This window comes from Rhipicephalus sanguineus, chromosome 9 (assembly GCF_013339695.2).
Source record: "Rhipicephalus sanguineus isolate Rsan-2018 chromosome 9, BIME_Rsan_1.4, whole genome shotgun sequence".
Taxonomy (NCBI): domain Eukaryota; kingdom Metazoa; phylum Arthropoda; class Arachnida; order Ixodida; family Ixodidae; genus Rhipicephalus; species Rhipicephalus sanguineus.
Window position 1 is genome coordinate 54,443,752 of NC_051184.2, and position 27,516 is coordinate 54,471,267.

The window sequence follows — 27,516 nt, forward strand, 5'->3', positions numbered from 1 at the left end:
ATCAAGACGCTGCCTGCGTCGGCGCCGCTGCGCCGCGAGGCAAGATAGGGGGGGGGGGGACCGTAGGAGAGGAGAAAGAGGGGGAAGCGTAGGAGAGGAGAGGGCGATACATATCACGTACTGTCGCAGCGCATTGTCTTTAGGGAGCCTTCATGTGTGCACGCCCCCTATGGGAGAGGGGAAGGGGAGAGGGTGAGTGGAGAGGGGTAGAGGACATGGGGAATGGTGAGGGGGAGTATTGAGGAGGTGTGTGGAGAGGGTATGCGCATGCGCAGTAAGGGTGGTCACGCCGCACACCACCACCCCCGCCAGACAGATACTGCCGTTTACTGCCGGCTGCCGGGAGATACGCCGGACAACGGAGACGTGACAAGGCTAGACTAATGGCATCTTCGACTGGTCGTTTTCGAGTGCTCCGCAGGCGCTGGAAAAAGTGTGTAAAATAGCAACTAGCCATTGCTACTAATATTATCAGGTCAAAACATCATCAGGAAGGAGAAACATGCCTTGCATACCTTCTTGTTCTCGTTGAAAATGTTTAAAGCTGTTGAATTCAACAGTTTCAAACACAGTCAGAGCGCTCTCAAACGACCAGTTGAAAGTGCTATAAGAGGAGCTACGCCCCTAAAAGAAATGTACTTTAAAAGAGTGTAAATTTGAGCTTGTTGGTCTGGCTTCATAGCAGGGAACAGCGCAGAAACACGAGACAAGAGAGGTGAACAGGACTTCAGCGTCAAGTCCTGTCACCTCTCTTGTCTCGTGTTTCTGCGCTGTTCCCTGCTATGAACCCTAAAAGAAAACTCGGGCGTCGCCTACGCTAGGGGCTGCTAGGGTGCCCCCCTGGATCCCCCGGCGGCTTAAACTGCTCAGGACCTATGAATAAAGTTCTTGACTGACTGACTGAGCTAGAAAATAGGGCGAAAAACCAGAGTGGATTACCTTTCGAGACTGGAGAGAGAGAGAGAGAGAACAAAACCTTTTTAATGAAAACCAATGGTTTCCTTGATTGTGGGAGGCGACGACGGTTAGTCGGCCAGGAGCCCCTGCTCCTTGGCGGCTGCCTCTGCCCGCCCCGTGATCCAGACCTGCACGGCAGGGTCGGAGCTGAGTAGTGTGGCCTACCACCGCTGCGCAGTGGTAATTTGCAAGCCCTGTGGGCCACGATGCACAGGTTTACTGGGACAGCCCCAAAGCATGTGAAAAAGGTCACTATATTTACATCTGAGTGCAAGCTGTGCCGGGCCCCCCGGGTCGAGACTGGAGAATCTTTGATGATTTTTGCGGCAGTTGGTTTTACAACTGCGCTGAGCGCAGGCGCCGTGGCGGCACCGAGAGTGATGCCTGCCGCTGTTCTACAACTAAAAAAATCGTGCGCGCTAGCATTTTGCGCGCTGAATAACGAGGTGCGTGTGTGCCGCAGGGCATTGGTTTTAGTGCGTCCACGTACAATTACGCGCATATTAGTGCTTGTGAAAAATCAACTCAGCCTTCCAAACAGTGGCAGATTATGTTTTTACAGTGCAGCTGTAGTTTACCCCTCTAGCCAGTACGTTGCCTGGGGCAGAGCCGGAGGGGGAGGGCATTTTGGGCTGCGCTCGTCCGTATGTAGTCGTATATTCTGTAGACAAAAATGCAGATGGCACATCTGGCGGAACGCTCTTACGCGACGGCTCTTCAATCGGCGTTGAGTGACGGCACTGCTGTGGTATGACGCACAGCATTGGGAGAAACTGCAGAAGGCGAGACGCCGAGAGAGCGCAGCGCGTTCACGCCGGAGAAAAAAAAGAAAGCAAACAAGCGGAGAGGCGTCGACAGATGCAACAAGAATACGGAGAGCGGAGGAAGAACGTCACCGAGTGGCGAACAGAGAAACGAGCGTAAAGACCTCTACACCTTAAACGATGTACGCCCAAACGCAGAAAAAATAACAAAACAATTAATTTTCTTCACAAAAAGTGTACTTGTGCACTCAAAAAAAGAAAAATAACAAGTTCTTTATTTACTGCCGGGTAAACGCAACACTGTTTTTCAAGCCGTCCTATACATATAGGACACTGGGCATTAGGGGTGCTATATGGGGGTGTGGTAAGCTTTGAAACATTTCACGAGCACACCGACATTGCACTTCCTTCTCCCCATGGCGTCTTTCACACAAAGCACACGTTTGCTCTGTTAAGGCGTTTGTTGACGGCGGGATTGACGGCGACGATGTACAACGACAGAGCGCAGACTCTCACGAGCACGAACACGAGGGGCGTGCTCTTCGAGAAGAGGCGAAGAGGGCAACCCACTAGGAGGCGCTCGAGAAGACGACCCATTAGAGCGTTCCAATGCTTCTCTACAATTACTCCGGGTACGAAAAGGGAGCCGCCTCGCGACCTAACAGCTGGTCACTATGAGCGGGTCATGGTAGGGCTTGAGGCGCTCCACGTTGACAATGTCTCGCCCTCGACGGCGCATGTCCGAAGATGGTTCAATAGGTTCAATCAGGTAGTTGACCGGGGATGTGCGTTCGACGACACGGTAGGGGCCTTCGTATTTGGGTAGTAGTTTGGAAGAGAGGCCAGTTCCAGTGGTAGGAACCGAGAGCCATACGAGCGCTCCAGGGAGGAACGTGAGTGCAGAAGTGTTGGTGGCACTGCGAATGCTCTTCTGACGCGCTTGGTCCTGCGTAGTAAAGGTCCTGGCAAGCTCGCGACACTCCTCAGCAAGTCTGGCTGTGGCAGAAATAGGTGCACACTCAGATCAATCCGGCTTGTATGGAAGGATTGTGTCGATTGTGTGCGACGGGTGCCTGCCGTACAATAAGAAAAAAGGGTGAGAAACCAGTGGTGCTTTGAGGGGCGGTATTGTAGGCGTAGGTGACGAAAGGCAGAATCGAATCCCAATTTCTGTGATCGGCGGCGACGTACATCGAGATCATGTCGCCGAGAGTGCGGTTAAAGCGTTCGGTGAGGCCATTCGTCTGCGGGTGGTAGGCAGTAGTTTTGCGGTGAACAACGTTGCACTCTTTGAGGATGGCTTCGACGACTTCCGACAGGAAGACACGGCCTTGATCGCTGAGCAGCTCCTGAGGTGGACCGTGGCACAGCATGAACCGGTGGAGCAGGAAGGAGGCTACATCGCGCGCTCAGCGTGGAACGATTCGCATATGTCAGAACGGAGACTGCGGGGTATTACTAGTAGCCACTGGCGGCCGTCGGCGTTGTAATTGCGTCGCTGAAGGAGGTCGTCGCGAATGGCGAAATGATGGGCTTGACGACGCAGCGCGCGAGTGGATGGTGTTGCCGATGGATCAGTGAGCAAGTCTATCAGTGAAGCGATCCACTGATCCTTGCGCTGTTCTGTAGCGATGGTGTGAATGTCGATGGAAGAAACGGCATTGTGAGACATAGAGCTGTGGGTATTGTAGTCAGGCAAGGGGGAGCGCGAGAGTGCGTCGGCGTCAGCATGCTGGCGCCCGTTGCGGTACAGCACGCGGATGTCGTAGTCCTGTAGGCGAAGTGCCCAGCGGGCGAGGCGGCCTGATGGATCCTTCAATGATGACAACCAGCATAGTGCATGGTGGTCGGTGATGACATCAAATGGGCGACCATACAAATAAGGTCGGAACTTCGTAAGGGCCCAGATGATCGCCAGGCATTCCTTTTCGGTGACGGTGTAATTGGTCTCGGCTTTGGTAAGCGTACGACTTGCATATGCCACGACATATTCAGGGAACCCTGGCTTGCGCTGCGCAAGGACAGCGCCAAGGCCAACACCGCTGGCGTCTGTGTGTACATCAGTAGGGGCCGTAGGGTCGTAGTGGCGTAGTATGGGAGGCGACGTCAACAAACGACGGAGCTTCGCGAAAGCTTCGTCACACTCTGACGACCACGAATTGAGCGGCCCAGTACTTCCGAGGAGCTTCGTCAGCGGCGATATGATAGTCGCGAAGTTTCGAATGAAGCGCCGAAAGTAGGAACACAGTCCTACGAAACTGCGCAGTTCCTTGACGGACGTAGGTTTGGGGAACTCGGTCACGGCCCGAAGCTTGGCGGGATCGGGGAGAATACCGTCCTTGGACACGACGTAACCGAGTATTGTCAGCTGCCGTGCTGCAAATCGGCACTTCTTGAGATTCAATTGTAGACCGGCCTCGCTCAAACGCGTCAAAACATGCCGCAGGCGTTGAAGATGTGTGGGGAAATCCGGAGCGAAAACAACGACGTCGTCGAGGTAGCATAAGCATGTGTGCCATTTCAGGTTGCGCACAACGGTATCCATCATGCGCTCAAAGGTGGCGGGCGCATTACACAGCCCAAACGGCATGACGTTGAATTCGTACAAGCCGTCGGGCGTGACAAAGGCGGTCTTCGGTCGAGCGTCATCAGCCATAGGTACTTGCCAGTACCCTGAGCGCAAATCGAGAGATGAAAAAAACTCTGCTCCTTGCAGGCTGTCAATCGCGTCGTCTATTCACGGTAGTGGATACACGTCCTTGCGAGTGATCTTGTTAAGTCGTCGGTAGTCCACACAGAACCGCACAGAACCGTCCTTCTTCGCAACAAGAACGACAGGAGACGCCCAGGGGCTGTTAGAAGGTCGAATAACATCGCGGCGAAGCATCTCGTCGACTTGCTCGTTGATTACACGGCGTTCTGTGGGAGATACGCGATGTGGACGTTGCCGCAGTGGCGGCTGGGTGCCAGTGTCGATGCGATGCGTAACGGCGGACGTGCGGGCGACAGAAGTTTGAGCGACATCGAAAGAAGAGCGAAATTCTTTCAACAGGCCCAAAAGCTGGGAACGCTGGACTGGCGTGAGGTTGTCAGCAATGGAGGAACCAAATACATCAGCGGGTGATGAACCAGACGTGGAAACAGCACCGAGCGTGCTGGAACTGTGGCAGTGCATTTCATCTGGTTCGTCCATAACTTGTGCGTCTTCGAGGGGTTCCACGCTACCGAGACATTCCCCTTGCACCAACGTGACACTGTACGGGGATGGATTGATAACAAAAATAGAGGTGCTGCCCTGAGTGACTTGCACGGTCGCGAAAGGCACCAGCAAGCCTTTCCTCGTGCAAACACGGTCAGATGTCGAGAGGAGCGCAACGGAGTCGGAGAGACTTGCGCAGTGGACTGACACCGCCGTTGACGAGTTTGCAGGCACCTTGGTGTCGTCTTTGACATGTACCTTGCCCGCAGCCGATGGATTGTCTGCCGGCGTCCAATCAGAGAACGGTGAGAGCTCTATTTCGGCTGGTGCGCAATGAATGACGGCGTCGTGGAGGAAGAGAAAATCCCATCCTCGGATGACGTCGTGAGAGCAGGCAGGAATTATGATCAATTCGACGGCGTAGAGAGCATCCTGAATAATGACGCGGGCGGTGCACACCGCTGTAGGATGGATACTTTGGGCGCTGGCTGTACGGAGGGAGAGACCGGAAAGTGGCGTCGTCACTTTTCGCAGTAATCGGCTAAGTTTGGCGTCCATGACGGATACGGCGGCTCCAGTGTCGATAAGGGCAGATGCGCGAACACCGTACAAACACGTCTATCACGTTCGATGGGCTTCGCTGAGGGCTTTCGCAGTTCGATAGCGTCGCAGCCCTTGCCTCGTGGACTGCGACGACTAGTTTTCCTGGTCACGTGAGACCGGACGTGGCCGCATCGGCGACAGTGAGCGACGTCGTGGAGACGGTGACCGGCGGGTAGATGTTGTGGGGCGGGACGTCGGTGACATAGGCGGCGCTTGGTCATAATAAGGTCGGCTTGATTGGCTGGGGAGGGCTGATGCGACCCGAGGCGGCTCCGTGCGATTGCAGTAGCGTGCGACGTGACCGGCGCAACCGCACGCGAAGCAGATGGGGCGGTTGTCGGAAGTGCGCCAGCGGTTCGCGGGCCCCATCCATGTCGCAGAACGGGATGGACGAGACGGCCGCTGATATGAGGGCATTGTGGGCAGGAGTCGGGGCCTGGGGACGACGTCGACGTACGTAGGCGGCACAGCCGCGTCGAAGGCCTGGGGTCCGACGACGGCTTCGGCGTAACTTCGCGGTGCCGCCACAGGAATCGCTGGGGGCGGCCTGGCTACAGCTTTCGCGTAGCTTAGTGGCGCATGCACTGGAGGCGGTTGGTGGTACTCAGGAATGACCTCTGCGATTTCCTGCTGAATCGCTCGGCGGAGAGGAGGCAGAAGGGCAGTTGGCGGCTGGTCAACATGCTGCGGTGGAGCGAAAGCCAGTAGAGAGACCTGACGGGCAATTTCCTCACGCACGAACGACTTGATTTCGGCGAGCAAGGTGGAGTGGTCGGAAATGGCCGACAAGCCCGCGAGATCAGCATCGCGTGATGGCGGTCGACGGGTCATCAAACGCTGCCGGCGCAGCTCCTCGTAGCTTTGGCACAGCGTGATGACCTCTGACACTGTGCGAGGGTTTTTGGCCAGCAGCATGGTGAAGGCATCGTCGTCGATGCCTTTAACATTCCTGATTCTGTCAGACTCTAGCATGCTCGCGTCGGCTTTTTTTGCACAAGTCAAGGATGTCTTCAATGTAGCTCGTGAACGATTCACCGGCCTGTTGTGCCCGTTCACGTAACCGCTGTTCGGCTTGCAGCTTACGGACGGCAGGGCGGCCAAACACGCCGACGATGGCGGTCTTGAAATCTGACCACGTCGGGAAATCGGATGCATGGTTGTTGTACCACATGCCTGCCACACCCGCGAGGTAGAAAACCAAGTTGCTCAGCTTGCCTGCTTCGTCCCATTTATTGGGGACACTCACCCGTTCGTAAATCGCGAGCCAGTCCTCCACGTCGTGCCATCCGCGCCGGTGAACACAGGAGGGTCGCGGATGCGGGGGACACCGGGACAAGCGGTGGGAGCAGGAGGCGGCGTTTGCTCAGCGGTGTCTTGCGGCATGGTAGATGGCACGGTACGGGATCGAAGCTCCAGGGGCATCGAATGGAGACCGAAGTTGCGGTGATGGTACAGCACTCTCCACCACTTTGTTAAGGCGCTTATTGACGGCGGGATTGACGGCGACGATGCACAACGACAGTGCGCAGACTCGCAGACTCTCACGAGCACGAACACGAGGGGCGTGCTCTTCGAGAAGAGGCGAAGAGGGCGACCCACTAGGAGGCGCTCGAGAGGACGACCGATTAGAGCGTTCCAATGCTTCTCTACAGCTCGTAGAAAGCAGTCGGCACGTGGCAGCATGAAAAGCAAGCAATGTCTAGGCTTGCACACGTTGAGAATGAGGCCTGCTTGATGTGCTGTAGGTGACGCTAGTCATCAGCTAAAGAAATAGCGATGTTAGAGTGCATCAAAGAAGCGTCCTTTATGTAGGACAGTGGGCATATATGGGTTTAAGGGCCCCTGAACCACTTGCGATAATTTTTTAACATTTAAAAAAAAACGGGTGCATTAAGTTCAGAATGCCGTCACGATCAACAATTCCAAACGCGGAAGCGCTACGAGCCGCGAGCACGCCACAAAAACATAAAAAAAAACAATCCCATGCCCTCTCGAAGCCTTTCGGTAGCCCCAGCGCTGGCCGTAACGCCACTATTCGCGTCTAGTCTTGGAAGCAACAAAAATAACCCTATTGTCTGCTCGCAGGTACGTGCGCTCACCGCTCTTCCTCCTCGCACAGTGAGCAGGAGCACTCGGCCTGGAGGATAGACGAACCGACGAACGGAGCATAGCGAAGGAAGGAGCGAAGCGAGTTGAGGCCTCTTTTAGATAATCAAGGGCGTGTAACTGCGCTATGACGGCACCGTTTCGAAAAATTCGCGCGGCTGTATGTTTGTTGAAGACGTGTACAACTGCAACACCACAGCTAAATTCCAGCCTCTGGGTGGCTTAGGGTCCCTTCACACGAACTTTGAGACAAGAAGCGAAGCGCCGGGCCAATCTCCTTCGCAGGAACTAAATGTCACCTGCACTTAACTGTGATGTCATTTCGTGTTTTAGGCCATGTATACAGAACGTCCTAATAAATTCAACGTCGTCAAAGGCACGACGGTGCAGGAAATCAAGATAACTTGCGAAGTGCTGCCCTGCGCAGCCCCGCCGTACTTTACACTGACCCTGTTGAGATGCATTTAAAGGAGAGCAGTTTCAGTTCTCTCAAGTCCCTTAACCACGCAGATTTATCTCGATGGTGACCGCACTGACCGGAAGTGGCTTAAGGTGGCAAGTTACGCGTCTCCTTTTGCGTCCTGAGGAGCATTCCTCTTCGCTCTGAACTGCGACGCATTGCACGCAAGGCTATCAGCGACGTCGTTGCCTACTATGCCAACATGAGAAGGTAAATGGTGAGTCTAGCAATTTGGGATCATTTAACGGCATGTAATGTACGCTACAAACACTACCTGTAACTATTACAGCAATGGTTCTGCAGTGAAACAACAAAGAAACTGAGTACTGTGTGCATTTCATATTTCGGCCATGGCCTCTCTGTGCAGGAGACGGAAACCACAGAGCGCGAAGTTCATATTTGGGGCATGTGTTTATGATCTGTTATTCTAAGTGCACTTCATCATGCGCCATTTCAAAATATTCAGGCGTTGAATTGAGAATTTTAGGGGCGAAGCACCTTAGGGTCTCGGAGTGTGGGCGTGCATCGTCCTCTGCAGTCGTGAAGGTGCATTTGCTTGAGCATAAGACAGGGCGCCACCGCATCAGCGCTCGCCGCGTGGCGAGGGAGAGCGAACGGTGCACGTTGACTATGGAAACGCTCTTTCTGCGATGAACACTGAACTACCAGCTCACAAGGAATGAGAAGGCGCCCTCGCACATGACGGACAACGCCGACACAGGCAGCGTCTGCTAGCGAGTTTCCTGATCGAAAAAATCACAGTTTCGCCGCAAGGGCGAAGCAATCAATGCGATAGCAATAAATTGGAACATCACACGAAGAACGTCAAGCAGCTCTATATTTGCCTGTAATGACTGTAATCACACCAGGCGAATGATTATGAAGGCGTCACGAGAGTAAGCAACGTTCAGTGGCCCACTATGAATCAGCAACAAATGAGTGAGCCGACTACAATGTTCGTCCACAGAGTTTCAGTGCAGTACCATAACACTGATAATTAGGCAGTGAAAACTTTCGTGCTCTGTACTGAAGAGCTTGAAAAAATATTCCATGCCTTTTGTAAGACAGCAATAACAGGGCCGTTTGCGGTACAGATCTAGCCCTAGTTTTCATTGAAAATGCTTGAAATGAAACATATACGTTGTGCTCCTAATGTGGTCGAAACCAATGGACACTATCTGGGAATGTGTAACTTCTGGCTCCATTAGCATTGCGCTCTCGGGCCGCCTCAGGACCTGTCGCAGGAATTTACAACAATCGGAGGGAGAGCTACAACTGCTTCTCATAGAAGGATATAAAGAAATCTTAGAGTACAGCCACTGAAGTCTAACAAGCGTGCGCAGCGGCGACAAATCTGTGTGTCAGCGACATATGATGGAAACTTGGAGGACGCTTTAGCTTCGCCTTCAAGAGTAGAACGCATTAGCGTAATGGGGGTCCGTACACATCACCTTCTCAATAGCTAGCCTCGCTCCAGATCTCGGTGCATTCCTCAATCAGGCCGCACGGAAACGAACGTCTGTGCACTCACACTGACTGCTTCAAACTATCCTAGAACGCCTACTGCAAGTACAGTTGCGCATTGCCCACTACACCATAATTCATTTTGCGGATCAGCGAAGGGCCCACTACGCGTCTTCAAGGCAACACGCGATGCTACGCTGCTGCTCGTTTTGTTGATGTTTTTGCTGTTGATGACTATTAAATATGTCTGCGCGCTTCGTCATGGGCGAGCCTTTAAAACACCCACTCCTTGCGCGATTCACATGTTTTGACGCCTGGCGCGGTTCTGTGCTTCAACGCGGAATATTGCATGCGTTAAGGAGGCTCCTCCCACTACATGACATATAGTGTTTTTTTTTTCGAGGCAGTTTCAAGCAATGGTGTGGCTCTGTGGTAGAACACCTGCTTGCCACCAGGGGCGTAGCCAGAAATTTTTTTCGGGGGGGGGGGGGGGGTTCAACCATACTTTATGTATGTTCGTGCGTGTGTTTGTATGTGCGCGTGTATGTATACGCAAGCAAAACTGAAAAATTTCGGGGGGGGGGTGTTGAACCCCCCCAACACCACCCCCCCCCTGGCTACGCCCCTGTTTGCCACGCAGAAGTCCTCGGTTCGATTGTCACTTGAACCGAACATTTCTATCATTTTATTTGCGTCCTTATCGATTATTTCGGTCACGGACAGCGCTGACTTTTTCGCTCACAACCAACGACACCGAGGCCGACACCGACGACGACGCCGGAATTTCTGCGAAACGAGCTCTTAACGCTACTGCGTTAAAAATTTTTTTGTGTGCATGTGCTTTGTGGGCATGCACTTGCCCTTACCTTTTCTGGAAATTCACTCATATGACGAAGGCACGCGAGAGAAAATTGCCGTTCCCGGAAGCTAGTAAAATATTTGGGCGACTGTACTTTTAAATGCGTAAGCATTTCTATGCCGACTCAACGAAGAAAAGTCAGGGGCATGCTCGGCACTTTCTAAGATGGCGAAGGCGAAAGCTTGCATGCATCTTCTGTTGAACGTTCTGCTGATGTCCTTTACTGTCAGACATTATACTGAAAATTGCTTTAAAATTCCCTTATGCTTTCGAAAAATTTCGCACTGACGATACTATAGATTCTGCCGACATCTATTGACTGTGATAATATAGTTCGTTGAACTTACAAGTATAGTTACTTTACTTTCTGCCACAGTCGTGTGGATCCGATGCTCTACTGCGATCACGTGCATTAAACTGTTTATGCTGAGGAGTTCTCAAACAACTTTTTTTTATAAAGTTGCAATGAACTCACACAACGCCAACTGTACTATTGCATCTTTCATTCACGCTCTATGATATCCAAATCTGCCAGTACGCACTTCGGCCACCACAGCGCTTATCTGGCACATCCTCAAAACAGTACAAAACGTCCTGAAATCGCAGAATGTAGCGTTTCTCAAGGCTTCAAGCTCATATCTCTGATGAGAAATTCCACCACCTCCAATACTCTCCAAACACTATCAAACGTCGTCAAATCGCAGAATAAAGCATTTCTGAAAGCTAGTGGCTTATATGTTTAATCAAAAATTGAACCACCTCCAATCGTCTCCAAACGCGACGAAACGTCGTCAAATCGCAGAATAGATCGTTTCTGAAGGCTAGAAGCTTATATCAATCTCCACTTGAAGGACATATCAATCTCCACATGATTCACAGCACAAGTGCACACGCTATTCCCACACTGTAAACGAAAATTAGCCGAGATGGGAGCTTTTCCAGCATATGAGCCCCTAAAACCCCCATGCCCCAATCATTTACTCCGTGGTAGCGGGGTGAAGTCGGCACATGTCGTCGTAAAACGCCCCTTGCTTAATGAGGGAGTTTATGAACGACATGACCTTGTTAAACTCCCCACGGAGTTTTAGATCACGTGGTTAGAAACTCCCTATGGGAGGTTTAAAAAGTATTTTTGGTCGTGACGTGCGTGTCACGAGGTCAGAAACTCCCTATGGGAGTTTTAGAAACCATTTTTGGTCGTGATGTGCGTGCGTGTGTGAATGTGCGTGTGTGTACGGGCATCTGTTTGCAGCGACGATTCGCAGCGAGGATTTGCAACGGCCGGTTGGTTTGTGTAGACGTGTAGGACTATTTTCTCCACTGAACCGTTCTGGTCAGAGACAAGTTCAACTCGCGCCAGCGTCCGACCGCGAACACATCGAGCTGGCTGTCCTGTGTTTATTCTCCCGTCAAGCGGCAATGCCCATGCACACGAGTGCAAGCCTCCGACACGCCACGGATACCTCGCTTCAACGTGCCGAGTTACGAAGAACTGCGAAGAATAATTTCATCGGTAACAAAAGTAAGCTGTTGCGATCGTCAGCGGGTTGTTTCTGGAGTTTCACTGGCTAAAACTTCGAAGCAGTAAGAAGTAGGCTTCGCTACGTCGTCGGCATCAAGCCGGCCGGCGGCCGGTGTGAGAGCTGCGCCGGCGACGCGCTCGCCCCGACCACCGGCAACGCTTGCTTCTCGGAGTGTCACCGAACCGATGTTTCACCGGCTGCAACTTCTAAGCGGTAAGAAGGCTTCGCTACGTCGTCGGTACCAAGCCGGCGGCGCGTAGCGAACTCGCACAGCCACACCGGTCGCCATGACCGGCCACCGGTGAAGCAAAGAATATGTTTCACAGAAAATAAAAGCTGCTGGAATGAGTAAGTTTAAATTGTCTCTTTGTGCCATGCAACCACCGTTGTCAAACGTATAGCGAGAAGGCGAGCGCCGATACGAGATAGATTGAACCAACATGCGGCCGCCGCTGCACTGCGAGCAACAGGAACCGCGACTACGAGCCGTCTCGTTCGTTGTAAGTGCATCGCTCCGTAGCTTAACGCGGATAGCGGACACCTGTTTTTTTATTGTGTGTGTAAAATAACGGCGACGAAAACTGCACAGCAGCAAGCATTTTGTGATCGCGAGCCGCCGTTCGTCGTATAGCCGTGCCGTACTCCTGCGAGAGGCCTAGCGACGCTGTCGGCAACAACGCGGTATACGTGGCGTTGAATGTTAGGCGGGTTTATAGTAAAAGACGGGTCTACCTCAGTAGTATCTATAAGCCCACCGCAATATACACGTACGCCATGAATGTTTGGTGCATAATTACGCGGAAAAGGAGTGTCCCATCCGAGCTACATTGGAGGTCAAGATGTGGTGCCTATATATACTCGGTGACCAAAGTTTGGTTGTGAAGCGCGGGTGGCGAGCGGTTGTCAGTGTGAGTGTTGTATTACTTTGCGAATGTTGTGTGCATGTTTGTGTACGTGTGATCGAGTTTGCGTGCTTCGATGCTAATTTAATTAAAGATTCTTTGGTGCATGGTGCGACAGCGAAAAGCATTTTTTTTTTCGATGGTTAAAAAATTTACTCCCATACTTACCTGGAAAAGCTCCCCTATGGATGTAAACAAATACTCCCATCAGTCCATCCAAAACCTCCGTCCTTAAGGGGGGTAAATTTTTTACTCCCCTGGAGGGGGTATATAAAAACCCCCATCGGGGCGTGCGCTAGAGGACAAGTCCATTTACTCCCATCTCGGCTTTTTTTTGCTTAGTGTGCAGCAACTCTAAGCGGGTTCTCTGTATCCACACTCACAAGAATTGCGATATGATCTGTGAAGTAGCATGAAGGATATTGTATCCTTTCCACATTTCCGGTTGTGAAATGCCGAATCGATACACCTGCCTCATTCAATAGCTGAAGTTCAGTACACAGTTCGACAACATATCAACAGAAGGTCCAAGTAGGCTTCTGCTTTCCCATGCTTAGAAAGTCCTAAGCGTCACCCCAAATTTTTATTTTTTTAGCTACTCGAACATCGCACAGACGCGCTCGAACAGACGCGCAGCTTGCGGGTTCACTTCTGTTGACCTTTTGTTTTGGGCCTCACAGTACCTTGAAACGTGGAAATTTAAGAATTTCGTCTTGAGAGATAGAGACACTCATTAGAAAAACAGATTTTTCTCGGCATGTATATAACCGCTGAGTTCATCTTCTGAATAGGGAATGGGATGGAAAGATTCCAGAAAAGCTGGAAGAACATAATAAAAAAAGAGAAGAACACACAAATATGAAACGTGTACGGTTCACTTTCGGCTTAAAACTTCCATTAGCAATACTTAAGGTGCACAGGATGGGAAACATATAGTAGGTTGATGAGAGTCCAGAAGTGTTAAGTGTTTTAGTTGATCCGAACTGGGAGAGCTAAAAAAGTTTTCCGCTTTAATCTCCGATTAACCTGCTTCGTCTTGCTTATTATATTCCCACGCGCGTTTCTTGCTTCATTTTGATGTATTCGGCTTTCAACGGCAAAAACTGCTGGCAACGCTCGGCGCAGACCGCGTCGCAATGTTCCGGAAGCTTTGCGGTTGTTTGAGATCATTCTGTTAAGATTACGAGCAGAACACGAATAGAAGACGTTATTGGATAACTTGCGCGAGCAACTGCAATAACGCTGGAAGTTTCGATGACATGTATAAACGGCGCGTTCCTCAGATTCGACGCGTTCCTGATTATTCGACGGCCGACCACTGTTCTCGCTGCTATCAGGGCACAGCGTGTATCGCTAGTACATTGACTTTTCATTTCCCGGGCACAAGTTCGTCCAAACAAAGAGTTCCGTATTTCCCAGTCTTGCTGCAGCTTTCATCACCGTCGCAATTGCATGAAAATATGGTCGCTTGTAGCTATTTCGGCGGCCGCCAACAAGGCGATGAATAAGGCAGTAGACTCGAGCACATTGGGAAGACGAGCTTTCAAGTTTTCCCCGCACCTTTATCTACCAGACAAGGGAGGTGGTCAAGGTCCATGGTTTTCTGGACTGAAGAATGAATTGACAGCCGGGCTATATTTGGTCTTGGTCCATCTTGAATTAACTTGTACAGCGCAAAATACAACACAGACGGCAAAGAAGCACACACGAGCAGCGCAGTTAATTTCTCTCTCTCAGCAAGGATGAGTTCACATAGCTGCATACGCGCACAAACAGCTCAACATCGTTATACTACAACTGCGACCGCCGCGTTATACTACAATGAGACTGCCGCGGCCGGGATCGAACCCGCGACCTTCGGGTCAGCAGCCGAGCAACCGTTACACAACCACCGCGGACGGAAGAGAGGTCCTGAAAATCGGGCATAACTGATCGTGCTGCCAATCACGCTTACGAATGATCACCGAGGCTGCATCGCCATGACCACCACAGGCGCTGCGCCAGAGGGGGTTGGGAAGTCAAATTCTCCGCCGAAAGTTTTGTGGCTTGTGTTTGTACAGAAACACGCACACATACAAACACACACGCTACAGGGATTCATACACTCCCTCCTCCATTCCCCTCTGAGGATCACTCACGACACCCCCCCCCCCTTCAGTTGTTAGTCAGGGCTTGCTTCTTCCATTTGTTCGTTGTGCCCTTTCATGCCACGCAGTTCCTAGTTTGACCAAGATGACCGCATACCGATTCGCCTAAAAACTGCCTCCCCCCACAAAAAAAAAATCGTAAAACTTTGCACACGCACATGTATATGGTTGGCAGAACCCCCACCAACGTCATAAAATACAGGCCCTGAGGGCCACGGTCCAAGGATCGTTTGCCCCGATAATTGTTGCCAACACAGTCCGAAGCAGGTCGCGTTCAACGTTGAAACGATCCTACAGTCGGGTACAACTTTAGAAAAAAGGAGAGGCCCCGCCCATATGACCGAAGCGCGGCAGCCGATGGCCTCCGCGGCAAAGAAATAGTCCCGCTTTAAAAAAATTGTGGTTCTAAATCGCGTAATTCCCGGTACGTATAATACTTTCGTACCTTGATGACTGGTTTGATAGAGCTGTCGTGATGGGAATGCAACAGCACATGCCGGATCGCGAGAGAAAAATAACCCCGTGCCTTCTACAACGCTGCGCGTCGTCTGCTCTCTAAATTCGTTGCAAGGGACAAAAGTAGAAAGGGCAGCGCTGCATGGTTTTTGCGCTCGTTTACATGTACACGGATAATTTACTACTCGTTTCCCGAGCCTAAAATAATCAGTTGCTGTTTAACAAATACTTAAAGGCACAATGCACTTATCGAAACCATTACAAACCTGGGGCGAGAAGACGACCGAGGCAGGAAAGGTAAAAGAAAGCTTCGTTCATCGTTTTAAATAAATACATGGATGCTTGTCTCCTGGTTTTAAATAGCAAAATATTTCTGCTTTTTATTAGTTTTATGCTTTCACAAACTTATTTTCAAGAATGTGATGCATCTTATTTTCTTTTTCTTTCACGTTTTTTTTTTCTTTTTGCAAACCTGCGATCTCACGAGATTTCGCACGGCGTTCAGCGCGAGTTTTCCGCCATGGAGCCCAGCGAGGTGACATCGGAAAGCGATTCTTTGTTGCCGAACGAGCCTTGTGTTGCCTCGATGTCCACACCACCAAGGAGCGTCGGCAAGAACAAGAGCGGCCACATCCTCAACAGCGATTCACGGAACATGATCTTCCACTGCTACACGTACTGGCGCAACAGGGAGCCCGAACGCAGCGTGGAGGACACGAGCAAGTTTGTCGCCGAGATGCTCGGTGTCAGCGAAAGCACAGTCTTCAAGGTGAGGAGAGAGGCCAAGGCTTCGTCTTCTTCGGGCGGCAATCTCTCGACGCCCTCGCGAAAGCGCCCACGAAATGCGGAGAAGAGAAGACGCAGCACGAAATATGACAGCTTCACGTTGTGCGCACTGAGGTCATGTGTGCACGATTCCTTTCGCCGCAACGAGATACCGACGGTCGAGAAGATAACCAACGAGTTCTCGAACCGTATGGATCTCCCGTCACTGAAGCGCTGTACTGTGCGGCGCCTGCTTGCCGAGATCGGCTTCAAGTACGAGAAGAGGTGCCGCAACTCGCTGCTTATCGACCGCGACGACATCGTCGAGTGGCGGAATCGCTACCTTCGTGACGTGGAGCGCTACCGGGCGGAAGGCCGAAAGATCTTCTTCCGGGACGAGACATGGGTGACGGCGGGACACACTCAGTTGATCGTATGGACAGACACCGTGGTGCAGAAGCGCGGACGCCTGTACGCTCGCGCAAATGGCCTTTCAACGGGTCTGAAACAACCCTCTGGGAAAGGCCAGCGCCTGATCGTCACGCACATCGGCAGTGAAGATGGGTTCGTAGACGGCTGCTTGGATGTATTCCGAGGGCGAAAAACAGGCTATTACCACGAAGAAATGGACGTCAATCGCTTCGAGGGATGGTTCGGCGACGTGCTGCAGAAGTTGCCAGCTGGTAGTGTCATTGTTTTGGACAATGCACCTTACCACTCCCGGCGAGAAGAGAAATTGCCGACGACGTCCTGGAAGAAGGAAAGCATACAAGAGTGGCTGAATAGCAAGGACATCGCCTACAGCGCGACGTTAGTCAAGAGGCAGCTGCTTGAGTTGGTGGCATCTGTGAAGCCACGCTTTCTCAGCTACATCATAGACAACGCAGCTGCAAGGGCCGGTTGCGTTGTGCTCAGGCTCCCGCCGTACCACTGCGAATTCAATCCCATTGAGCTCGTGTGGGCAAAGGTGAAAAATGGTATCGCTGCGGACAACCGAGACTTTAAGCTGTGCACTGTTGAAGACATCTTGAGGGAAAAAATCAAGAACGTAACGGCGGAAGACTGGAGGAAGAACATCCGGCATGTGATGGAACTGGAGGCTAAGTTCCGAGTTGACTCGTCTGGAAGTGACCATGCCCAGCCCATCGTCATCCAACTGGGGGAAGATGACACTGAAGAAAGCGACTCTGACTGCGAGCTGTCCGGCATTGAGCCCCTCAAGGAAGCTTAACGGCTACCTATTAATTAAATAACAGCCCTTATCAGGGCTACCTAAATGTTGCCGGTGGGGATGTCGTGTTCAGTCATCCACCCCGTGACCCCTCAAATAAGTAGGCAGTTCATTTGATGGCGTATTCCTTTAAAGGAAGTTCAATTCTGAAAGAGCAACGTCCTACACACATTTTGCTCAATTTAACTACTGGCATGGAAACATGCTGAAATGCTGGCAAATCGAAATGCAAACATAATTATTAACCCTGAAAAACCATGTGGCGCCCAAGATCCTCATCCAGGCAGCCACTGTCCAGCTTGACAGGCCCGTTGATGAGATAGCTGCAGTCAACGCGAAATTGACAACCACTGTTACAGCTTGCACGCCATAGCACATTAATGTGGTTTCATTGTTTGGGTATCTAGCTCATGCAAGTAAGGAACAATTATAAAACATCATTACTTTAGTGAAGCCCAAACTGCTCATTCGTGCAGCCATTGCCATGTGGCGCCCTATGGTGAAGTAGCAGCAGCCGAGGCGAAGTTGACTGCCAATGTTGGCAGGGCGTATGTTGAAACGAAAACAAAAGTGGCTACGTTGGAACCACCGAGAAGCTTTACATGCCCCTAAAGGCCAATAAATGCAGCCAAGCAATAACAGGGACACACCGTCGGCCCAGTTTACTCCATAGCATAGTCACTGTTAATTTCACTAAGCCGCTTCAAAAAATAATATCAAAGCAAGCCCAGTGCCGTGCCCCTGTTGCCCATTTCCAGGTAGTTGTGCCACCCTTAGTGTTCTTTATAGCCTGCTCAGATGAATAATGCCAATGCAAGCACTGCGAGAAGCAATTGTAAGCTTCAGGTCTGCCGAGGCAGTCATGTTGGAGCCATCGACAAGCTTTACATGCCCCTAAAGGCCAATAAATGCAGCCAAGCAATAAAAGGAACACACCGTCCGCTCAGTTTACTCTACAGCAGAGTCACTGTTAATTTCATTAAGCCACTTTAACACATAATAGCAATGCAAGCCCAGTGGAGTGCTCCTGTTGCCCGTTTCCAGGTAGTTGTACCGCTCCTATTGTTGTTGACAGCCTGTTGAGATGAATAATGCCAATGTGAGAAGGCCCAAGGTAATCATTGAGGCAGCAGCCACCGTCGAGCTTGAGGGGCCGAGTGGTCAAATAACGATAGTCAGGGCACGCTTGAAAGACACCGTTAGCAGTCTTGCACTACAAACCACAGTCACGTCATAGCCATTGTTGGTAAAATAGCAGTAGTCAACTCCAAATTGAGAGCAACTGTTAGCAGCTCGCATGCCAAAGCACAGTCATGTGGTTGCACTGTTTATTTTGGTTATCTGGCTGAGGCAAGTAATGAAAATAAGAACAATTATAAAACATAATTTGCTTAGTGACGTCCATATTACTCATTTCGGCAGGCACCGTCGATCTTTACGGGCCCCATGGTACTTAATTGCAGTAATTGGGCGTACGCTTGAAAGGCACTGTTAGCATTCTGCACTTCAAATCATATAAATGTAGTAGCCATTGTTTAATTTGTTTATCTGACTGGACAAGTAATGCAAACACAAGCACAATTATTAACCCTGAATAGCTCTGCTAGCATTTTCTGCTTTTTTTTTTTGGTACTGAAAAATGCCGAGTAAAGTTAGATGTTTTACTGAGGTACTTTGGCCGTCTAACAAGCCCTAGGCAAAGTGACAGTCAGATTTAGACAATGAAATTGGTGAAGTAATAAATGGTGAAAGTTGCAAAAGCTCTCGGTACACTCCTTTACCGTGCTCCATTCACTGAAAAATGCCTTTATAACGATGATAGCGTCAGACAGGAAATGACAGCCCACTGCACAATGTTATTCGTATTGAAAATGTGTACCACCATATGTGATGGGCAGTGAAACCTGTTTACGAAGACTGGAAGCATGAAAAATGCAACAACATAGCAAGGTGCCGTTTCACAATATGGCACCCTTTCATGTGCACTTCTGAAGAGCTGCCGAATGCACTGATGCATAAACACATGAACAAGGGTAAGAAGTGAAATTAGTGGGCAATCCACAGGATTCTTTTAAGATAATGTAGCTCTGTAAGCTTCTTTGTTGTCACAGCTGATAGACCTATCTTTTTTTGCAAGTTGGTTAGTCACATTGTGGCAACAACACAAGAAGCAAGGACAGAAAAATAGGAGAAAACAAAGCAAATAGGCAGACTGAGAAGACAAGGTGGACGAGAGAGAAAGGCTTTAGTGAAGTCGAAGAGGTCAGTCGCGCTATTCACAGGACTTGGTGCTTTGAATGAGATGACTATGAGTTTAGGAAATTCTAAAAAAAAAGACGCAGCTGAAAGACAATTTACAAAAACAAACGCTAACATAAAATAAAAAGACAGAAAAAGGAATGAAGACAAGCACGCACAGAAGCACGCACATATTTACACATGCGCACAAACGTAAGCGCGAGAACTAAGAAAATCTCAAGTATAAAGGAATGGGGGAGATACAAAATATAAACAAACGCCAGAAAAAACGCACACACATTTACAGACAGGTGTGCGTAGAGGTATCATGAGTCGGTTCACAAGCTGATATATGTCCACGTTGTCAAATTTTTTTTTTCGTTTTTTGCATCGTTGCCTGAGCGGTCATAGGAATTTTTAGTGGCAACATATCACGAGAATGGAAAAGCAGCTCAGAGCTTTGTCATGGGAAAGCATAGCGAGCTCTGGCAGCACACCTTATACGTGATTGTGTCACAGCTGGCATTCTACAGCTGGCGCGCGGTGAGCAATGAGAACCACAGAACGACGCGAATTTACGCCAAGTTCCCTTTTGAAGGCAGCGGTTTAACGGTCATAATTGGTTCGACTTGGTTCTGGGGCGAACAAACATCTGACCGTTGCTAATTCAACCACATTCCCTCAAGCAGCGCGTGTTAGGAGAGCAATTAATCGACGTTGCTACACAACACAGGAACAACGCAGCCATACCCTCGGCTATCTTATAACACTGCTGCTAACAATCGTTCGCGCTGAGCTGGCAGAAACGAATTTTTGCGTGGAAGGTCGCTTCCACAAATGTATTCCGTTGATGAACTCGTAGGTTTGTTCCATCCGCGTACACTTTTCTCATTTCTCCTGAGAATGCTTCTGCTCGATCACCTCACCACGTCCGACGGAAAACACAGCGACACGGTACACGAGCACACCCACCGCTCACAGTAGGCACCACACAGCGCACTTTGGCAAACTTCCCTCGTCATAACTTCACTTCGGAGCAAAACAAAACACCATGGAACGAACACACACTATGTTTGCTTGCAGCGGTGTGTCGCCGCCGCGTCCCGTTTTTCAGACGAAGCGAAGCGCAGCGTCACCGATGCTCGGTGCAGTCTTCCTTCGCCGGATAATGGCTCAGAACAAACACACGCAGTACAAATGGTGCATCGTAAGCTCGCAATAATATTTCCGGCATGACAGGCCACGAAAAACAGCTTAGGAATTCACTCTGACGAGGCATGCTCACAGCTGACGCGACTCGGCCGAGTTCGAAACGCGGGCGGCCATCTTCTCCTTGAGCGGGAGAGGTTCTTTGCAGTACGTCCCACATGGGTCTCCTTTGCGCATGCGTGTGCACGCCTGGCAACCATGGGCAGCGCGCGCTGGCACCTAAAGTCCCTAGATTTTTCCCTGTTCTTTCGACTTTACTGGCACCCGCCTCACGCAAACGCCTGGCCTTGGAAAATATGGGCAGCGCGCGCCAGCAGACGCCGCACGCCGACGGATATGAGGACCCAACTAAAAATGTCGCTCTACAACAGCCGAAAGCAAGCTTAGAAGAATAGGAAGAAGGGGCGAAGGCTCCCACGCGGGCACATTTGAAAGAAGTATTGGGCGTGCAGCTGCTACGATGGGCGATTATATGCGCGCGCATGCACGCAGGCATCCGCAGCGGCCCGCGACCCATGCATCTGGCTTCATGAAAATATTAAGGGTCTGTGCTTGTGCTACTCCATTCCATCCGATACAAATGTAGCACATTTTGAAGGTGAAAACTTCAGCGCTAATAGGACGGAACACGCGCACTGCGCCAGGGCTCGTCTCATCTAATATTCGTCCTCGTTTGTGCTGAAGTTCTTACCTGCTAAGTTATGCAGCAACTAGGCCTATTAACGTGAGCGTTCGGACGCGTTGGTAATTCATCTAGAACATCATCTTGATGGCTTCACCTTCCAGTCGTCTCAGGCAAATGCATAAGGGACCCTGAGTTTTTATTGTACTTCAGTACAGGCCATTTCATTGGGGCATCTTAGCACCTTTGTACGTACGTAAACGCCATAAGTACGGCGATATCTACCGCACGCAAATGTCAGTCGCTACTAACAAGTCCCGCAGGTGCCTTACATCTTATATATTCAGGTGCTGTCGCCACTGCAGGCTCCACAGTGACCCGCGCCGCAGGAAAAGTGGCACGGAATTTGTAAGTGCTGAGCGTAGTCGCAGCGGCAAAGCGGCACTACCCCTACTCTCAGTATATTCTAGGGACCGTACTACCGCACTACCACACGCCCGACATGCCTGTGCTCGGCCGCGCCAGAGAACTGGCCGCGCTCGCAAGGCGCGTGTCTCCGTTGCTAGGCGATGGCCACGCATGCGCAAAGGAAACCCATGTGGAACGTACTGCAAAGAACCTCTCCCCCTTGAGCGGAGCCACCGGCCGTCCGGCTCGTGACGTCAGTCTAGAGCGCGCGCCCATTGGTGGAAGCGCGTGTGCATCCGCCTTTGAGGTGCAAATGCCGCTTTTTTCTAAAGTTGTACCCGACTATAGACAGAACACGTTCTGTGGTCTTCACAGTCGCAGGAGCCACGCGCGGTCGTGTCTGACATCTGAACGCGCGAAAAAGCACGCTTCCATCAACGCTTACCCTAACCAGTGGCGGCACAGTGAAGTTGCGATACAGCGTCAGATGTGCGATGGAACCGTAGCTTCATCCGTGCATATATCAATCCTACAGAGATAACAGTAACGAGACGGGCTGCTCTGCAAGGGCACCTCGCAGCTTCTGTTCTCAAGAAAAAAAAAGGACCCTGTCGTGCGTCGATATCCGTCCGCGGGTCAGTGACGTTGCTTAAAAATTCAAGAACGTTCAGCATTTATCTTCGTCAAGCAGCAAATGGGCAAAGCACGTAAGCGCATGTGCGAGGGCAGCCGATACCTGCTGCTTCTTCATGCGCACTGAGGTAGACAAGTTACACACACGACGTAATTACATACTTAATTTCTAGTTAGTACTACAATGCGTACGCCATCCATATCCTTAAAGTGCTAATACGTCCTGAATTTTCAGTTAATTATTCTACTGCGCCCTTACCGAGCGTGTCTTGCTCGGCCCGCCCAGCCTGGTGTCGCACGCCAACAATTTCCATTCTGCTACTCACCCGGACGTGGTTGCTTGACCGCTGTAAGTACCTCCCTCGGCTTCAAAGAAATGCGTCGGCTAAACCAGTCAGCGTAGAAATCTTGGCGTGGAACAAAAGCAAAAAATACCGCCTCTTTTTGACGCACCTGCGCAGCGGCCATCTTTGCTGACGACCAGTGTTACCAGCATAGAAAACTGAAACGGTCACGCATGTCGCCCGTTATCGCGAGCGGAGGCGTAGTACCAGAGTCATTCAATTCTCTTTATGGTCACAAAACTGCACCATCACGCTATGGGCGAGCTTCATACGATGCTCGAAAATGCCGCAACGCGCCGCCGCTGCGCCACAGAGGCGATCGTCTGCGCCGTCCGCGTATGGAAATACTCGCGCAGTGCGAGACAAGCTGCTGGATATGACATGTTTAAGTTAGCGGAAACGTTGTCTCAGGGCTAGGATGCCTTACGGATGTTGTGTGCCGAGGTGCCGTTCCGGCTACAAGGGAACCAAAAAGGTGTCGTTTTCTTTACCATTAAACAAGCAGCAGCGAGAGAAATGAAGCGGGCCATACCGCGGCAGGAAAGTGGCGATTTTACCTTTGAGCCGAAGTATACACGTGTGTGTGCCAACCATTTCGACGCCTCGGGCATTGTCACTACGTATGACTTTAACATCAACGGCGACTCTGTGTCCCTGAAACGCGACAAACCAACGCTGAAGGCTGACGCCGTTCCAAGGATTTTTGAAGGACTTCCTTCGTATCTCACGAAGCGCAAACTTCGATCTCGTTCATCGACAGTGCGACCACCATGCAAACGACCACGTCAGTCGTCGTGTGAAGAGCTCTGAGCATCGCCGACGCCCTGTTTAGACCGCACCGTAGCCGCACGAATGGGCGTGTAAGAGGTCGTATTTCTGCCAACGTTTACAACTCGCACCGCTGGCACTTTGCTGCGAATGCACGGTGTTTAACTTGACAGAAATGTTAAAAAGCTGTACCTATCGTAGTGTCGTAGTGTTGAGACGAAAGGAGCTTGCGATGGGGGGCGAAATGCAACAACACCATTGCGCTGAGAATTAGGTACATGTAAAAGGACCCTAGTTTGCAAAAATCAATCGGGAGTCCCCCGCTACGTCGTTCGTAATTATATCTTGGTATTATTTCGTTAATCACCGAATTTGTGTATTTTTTCGGCTGATACCGTCGCGAGCGGCATGTTTTGAGCTGGTATGTTTCCTCCTGGGTGCTCATTTTAAAGCAGAAAACGCGTTCAGGAATGTATTTATGCATGCTGAGTGCTAAAAGTAAAAGCGTGAAAGCAAAGCGATGCCGAGGTTTAGAAAATTAAGCTAAAACACCGAGGCTGTCCCACACAACCCCAGCGATAGCAGCGTTCGCATCGCCTCTCAAGCACAGCTGCGCCCCTGGCGGCGGCCGCTGGCTCCATATGAAACTGACGCGACAGTTTCGTGACCATAAGAAGCATTGAATGACTCTGGTAGTACTTTGGGAAAATGCTTAAAATACTGGAACCACTTATATATGTCGCACCGGGTGGTTTTCCAAACTCTCCTCTCCAAGGGGGTGAGTGGAAGGTATGGGAATGGGGAGAGGGTAATAAAGATGTTAAGGGGAGAGGAGGAGAGGAGAATGATGTCCATGGCCGAGAACGCCGCGGGCGGCTTCTGCGGCCGGTTGTCCAATCTTGTGTCCTCAAGGAAGCGAAGAACCGCCTTGAAGACCTGGGCGTCGTGCTGTACAGCGAACAGGAGGTCACTCTGTGTAGCCGCGGGTAGACCCTGGCGACGTGAGCGTCGCTACCGAAGGAGAGCTCCCCGCGTGCTCTTTTTCAACCGCGACTAGCGCATATGAATACGTCACATGGGCACTCTCTTCTGTCGACCGTGGCTCGCCCTACGCGAAGACGAGCTGGCACACGCTCTCCGCATTCAACGCTGTTGCCGCAAATCACTCGCGCTTGTCAGCTGGTATTTCGATCAGAAATTTTCGTGTTACATGATTGCGGGCTGCCGAAACGTTACGTGAAGACATCGAGGTGTTGCGCATGGGTGTCTTTTTTATTAGTGGCGAGACACTGAAATGTGTCGTGCGCTCCGTCGGTCTTTATGATCCACTGACGGCAGCGGATACCTATGTCGCGAAGACAAAAACACGTTCCCGTAGCAACTGGCGCTTCGCCGATAATCTGAATTGTTTAGTCAGCGAACGCGGCTATGGCACGCCAGCAAATAAAGTTGGAAACGCATGCCGCGTTTTTCTCCCGCATTCACCGGACCAAGCTTACTTACGGACGCGCGCCGCATGCAAGCCAAGAAGTGCCCCCACCTGAGGAGTGCATATCTTATACACCGTGGTCTGCAGAACACAGACACGTTTAAAGACAACTTCACGGAAGTGGGGCACGAACGTCACAAATAAACGGAAAGCGAATATGCGGAACTTAGAAAAACAACTTTTTTTTTTTTATTAAGTCCGTAGCACTTTAGGGGCCCGGCTTGTCGGCCGGTGTCTCATGTCGCATAGTCACGCTCAATATCGAGTGGCGCAATACAGGCCTAAAACAAAGCTAGCAATGCCCAAAACCGGGTGAAAATAAACGAACAAGGCCTGAAGTAATATAATGAACGTGAATAACCAAGAAGCTATCGCAATAATTAACTTAAAATCGCCATGACCGCTTCGGAAACATCTGCGTGACACCCGCGCCGCAAAAGCCAGGGCGCCACCACCTCGCCAAGCGCGCGATTGCTCCTACCACTGGCGCTTGTCCGGCGCCACACTTCAACGGGGGAAACAGCCTGACGGAAATCGCCGTATACGACAAGTATCTCAACTGCTGTAACAAGGAGGAAACTCGCTGTATACGACAAGTGCCTCAACTGCTGCAACAAGTAGTAAGGCGATAAAACGCAGCAAAATCTCCCTAACAAGATCTTCCTAACAATGTTCTTCTATGCTCCGTTTCACACATCAGGTGCAAGGCTCTTCAAGCTATGCAAGAAGTTCGGTCAGAAGAATGTATAACTCCGCGCGTCTCGTGGTCGGCTTTCATCATTTTAAACGGTCGCACGAGCCGAGCCCTGACGTCCGAGTGACGCGTAGCGACGGGCTGCAAGTGAAAGACCAAAACAAATAATAAACTAAAGCAAATAAACGCTAAGCGATTCAGCCGCATGATAACAGACGTATAACGGCGTTTGTTTGTGAGGCACAAAACTTCTTCAATTACTACTCGCCGTAAAAACGAAAAGAAAATTCTATTCTGCGTAGCAAGGACATTGAACTATTTCCTAATGCGCACGCATCTTCTGCAAGAAGTCTAGCCACCACAGCGTCGCACCTGATGTATGGGAAACCGTATACATGCTTACCTCGCACGTTGACGTCATCGGCGGTTTTTTAAACGGAGCATCGGAACTCTACGAGCGGCACTCGCTGGGTGCCCGTGCTACGCACTTCCTCAGGTTTCACAGTGGGGGAGGTGCATTTAGCGCAGGAATTATAAATAACTGCACCAATCGCTATACAAGACCAACATTTTTACTGACGCGAACATCGCAAAGACAAAGTGGACGCGCAGCTCGCGCCGTCATGCGATATATTCTGTACCTCACACGACCTTGAAACATTGAGACATAAGGTTTTCGGCTTAAAAACTGCAACGGCATCGGAGAGATGGAAAGCTTTCAGCGAGAAGTTCATATTTAGGGCATGTGTTTAAGAGTCTTTGTTGTAAGTGCACTGCATAACGCCCCATTTAACCATTTTAAGGCGTTCAATTAAAAGCTTTTTGTGTATTAATAATACACACTAGACTGGCTCGTGTCTTGTTTTTTTTTCTTTTATGCTCTTATCTTACTTGCTTTTCCCTTTATTCTAACCATTGCTTGTTATGTTGCACAAGCCATCGGTGTGAAATAAACTTTCAAGATATCTAAATTTCTGCTCCTTTATTTATCACCGTTTTTCTGCATATTATCACAAAAGGATCCATGCATTGCAGTGTCTATACTAGGTTACCTCTTTCTGCGCATTTTGCTCCCTATGTAACCCTACAAAACTGTAACCCTACATAATCAACAAACTAAAACTCAATACTCAATGGGCAAAAATGTATTCCAAAAATTCACTCGTACGCATACGTTAAACGGCGTTTGCCATGAGTATCCTGTAGTTTGAGAAAGGTTAAAACAGCGTGAAAAACGAGAACACGCGGAAGAAACGAAGAAGGCACGACAGGCGCAGTGGTGACTTATTGGACCTCGTACTGGTCTGTGGCCACGTGACCAATCTCACGAGGAACTAAGACGTCCGGCTTAAAACATAACTCATGAAGGAGGTGAAGTGAGGGTGAATACAACATGAAAGGATGAATGACTGTCTGAGCACAATATTAACGAATGAGTGCATGTTCCTGATTGAATGAGGGATTACTTAGTGACAGTGAGTGAACGAATTGCCTATCGGATGACTAAGTGAATGACATGTATTGAATGATTATGAATGCGTCACGAAGAGTGAGCTACGTTTGGCGGTCCACTGGAAATGAGCAACAGCGAATTTGTGAGCCGACTAAAGTGTTAATCAACGGAGTTTTAGTGCGGTACCGTAGCCCTGATATTTAGGCAGTGAACCAACCTTCT

General features: G+C 50.4%; 1 protein-coding gene across 1 annotated transcript; it reads left to right on the top strand.

Moving 5' to 3' along the window:
• Nucleotides 1-15,960: 15,960 nt before the first annotated feature.
• Nucleotides 15,961-17,436, top strand: LOC119405537 (uncharacterized). The gene has a single exon (XM_037672372.1). It carries the CDS (start codon nt 15,961-15,963, stop codon nt 17,434-17,436), a length of 1,476 nt encoding a protein of 491 aa, XP_037528300.1.
• The last annotated feature ends 10,080 nt before the right edge of the window (nt 17,437-27,516 follow it).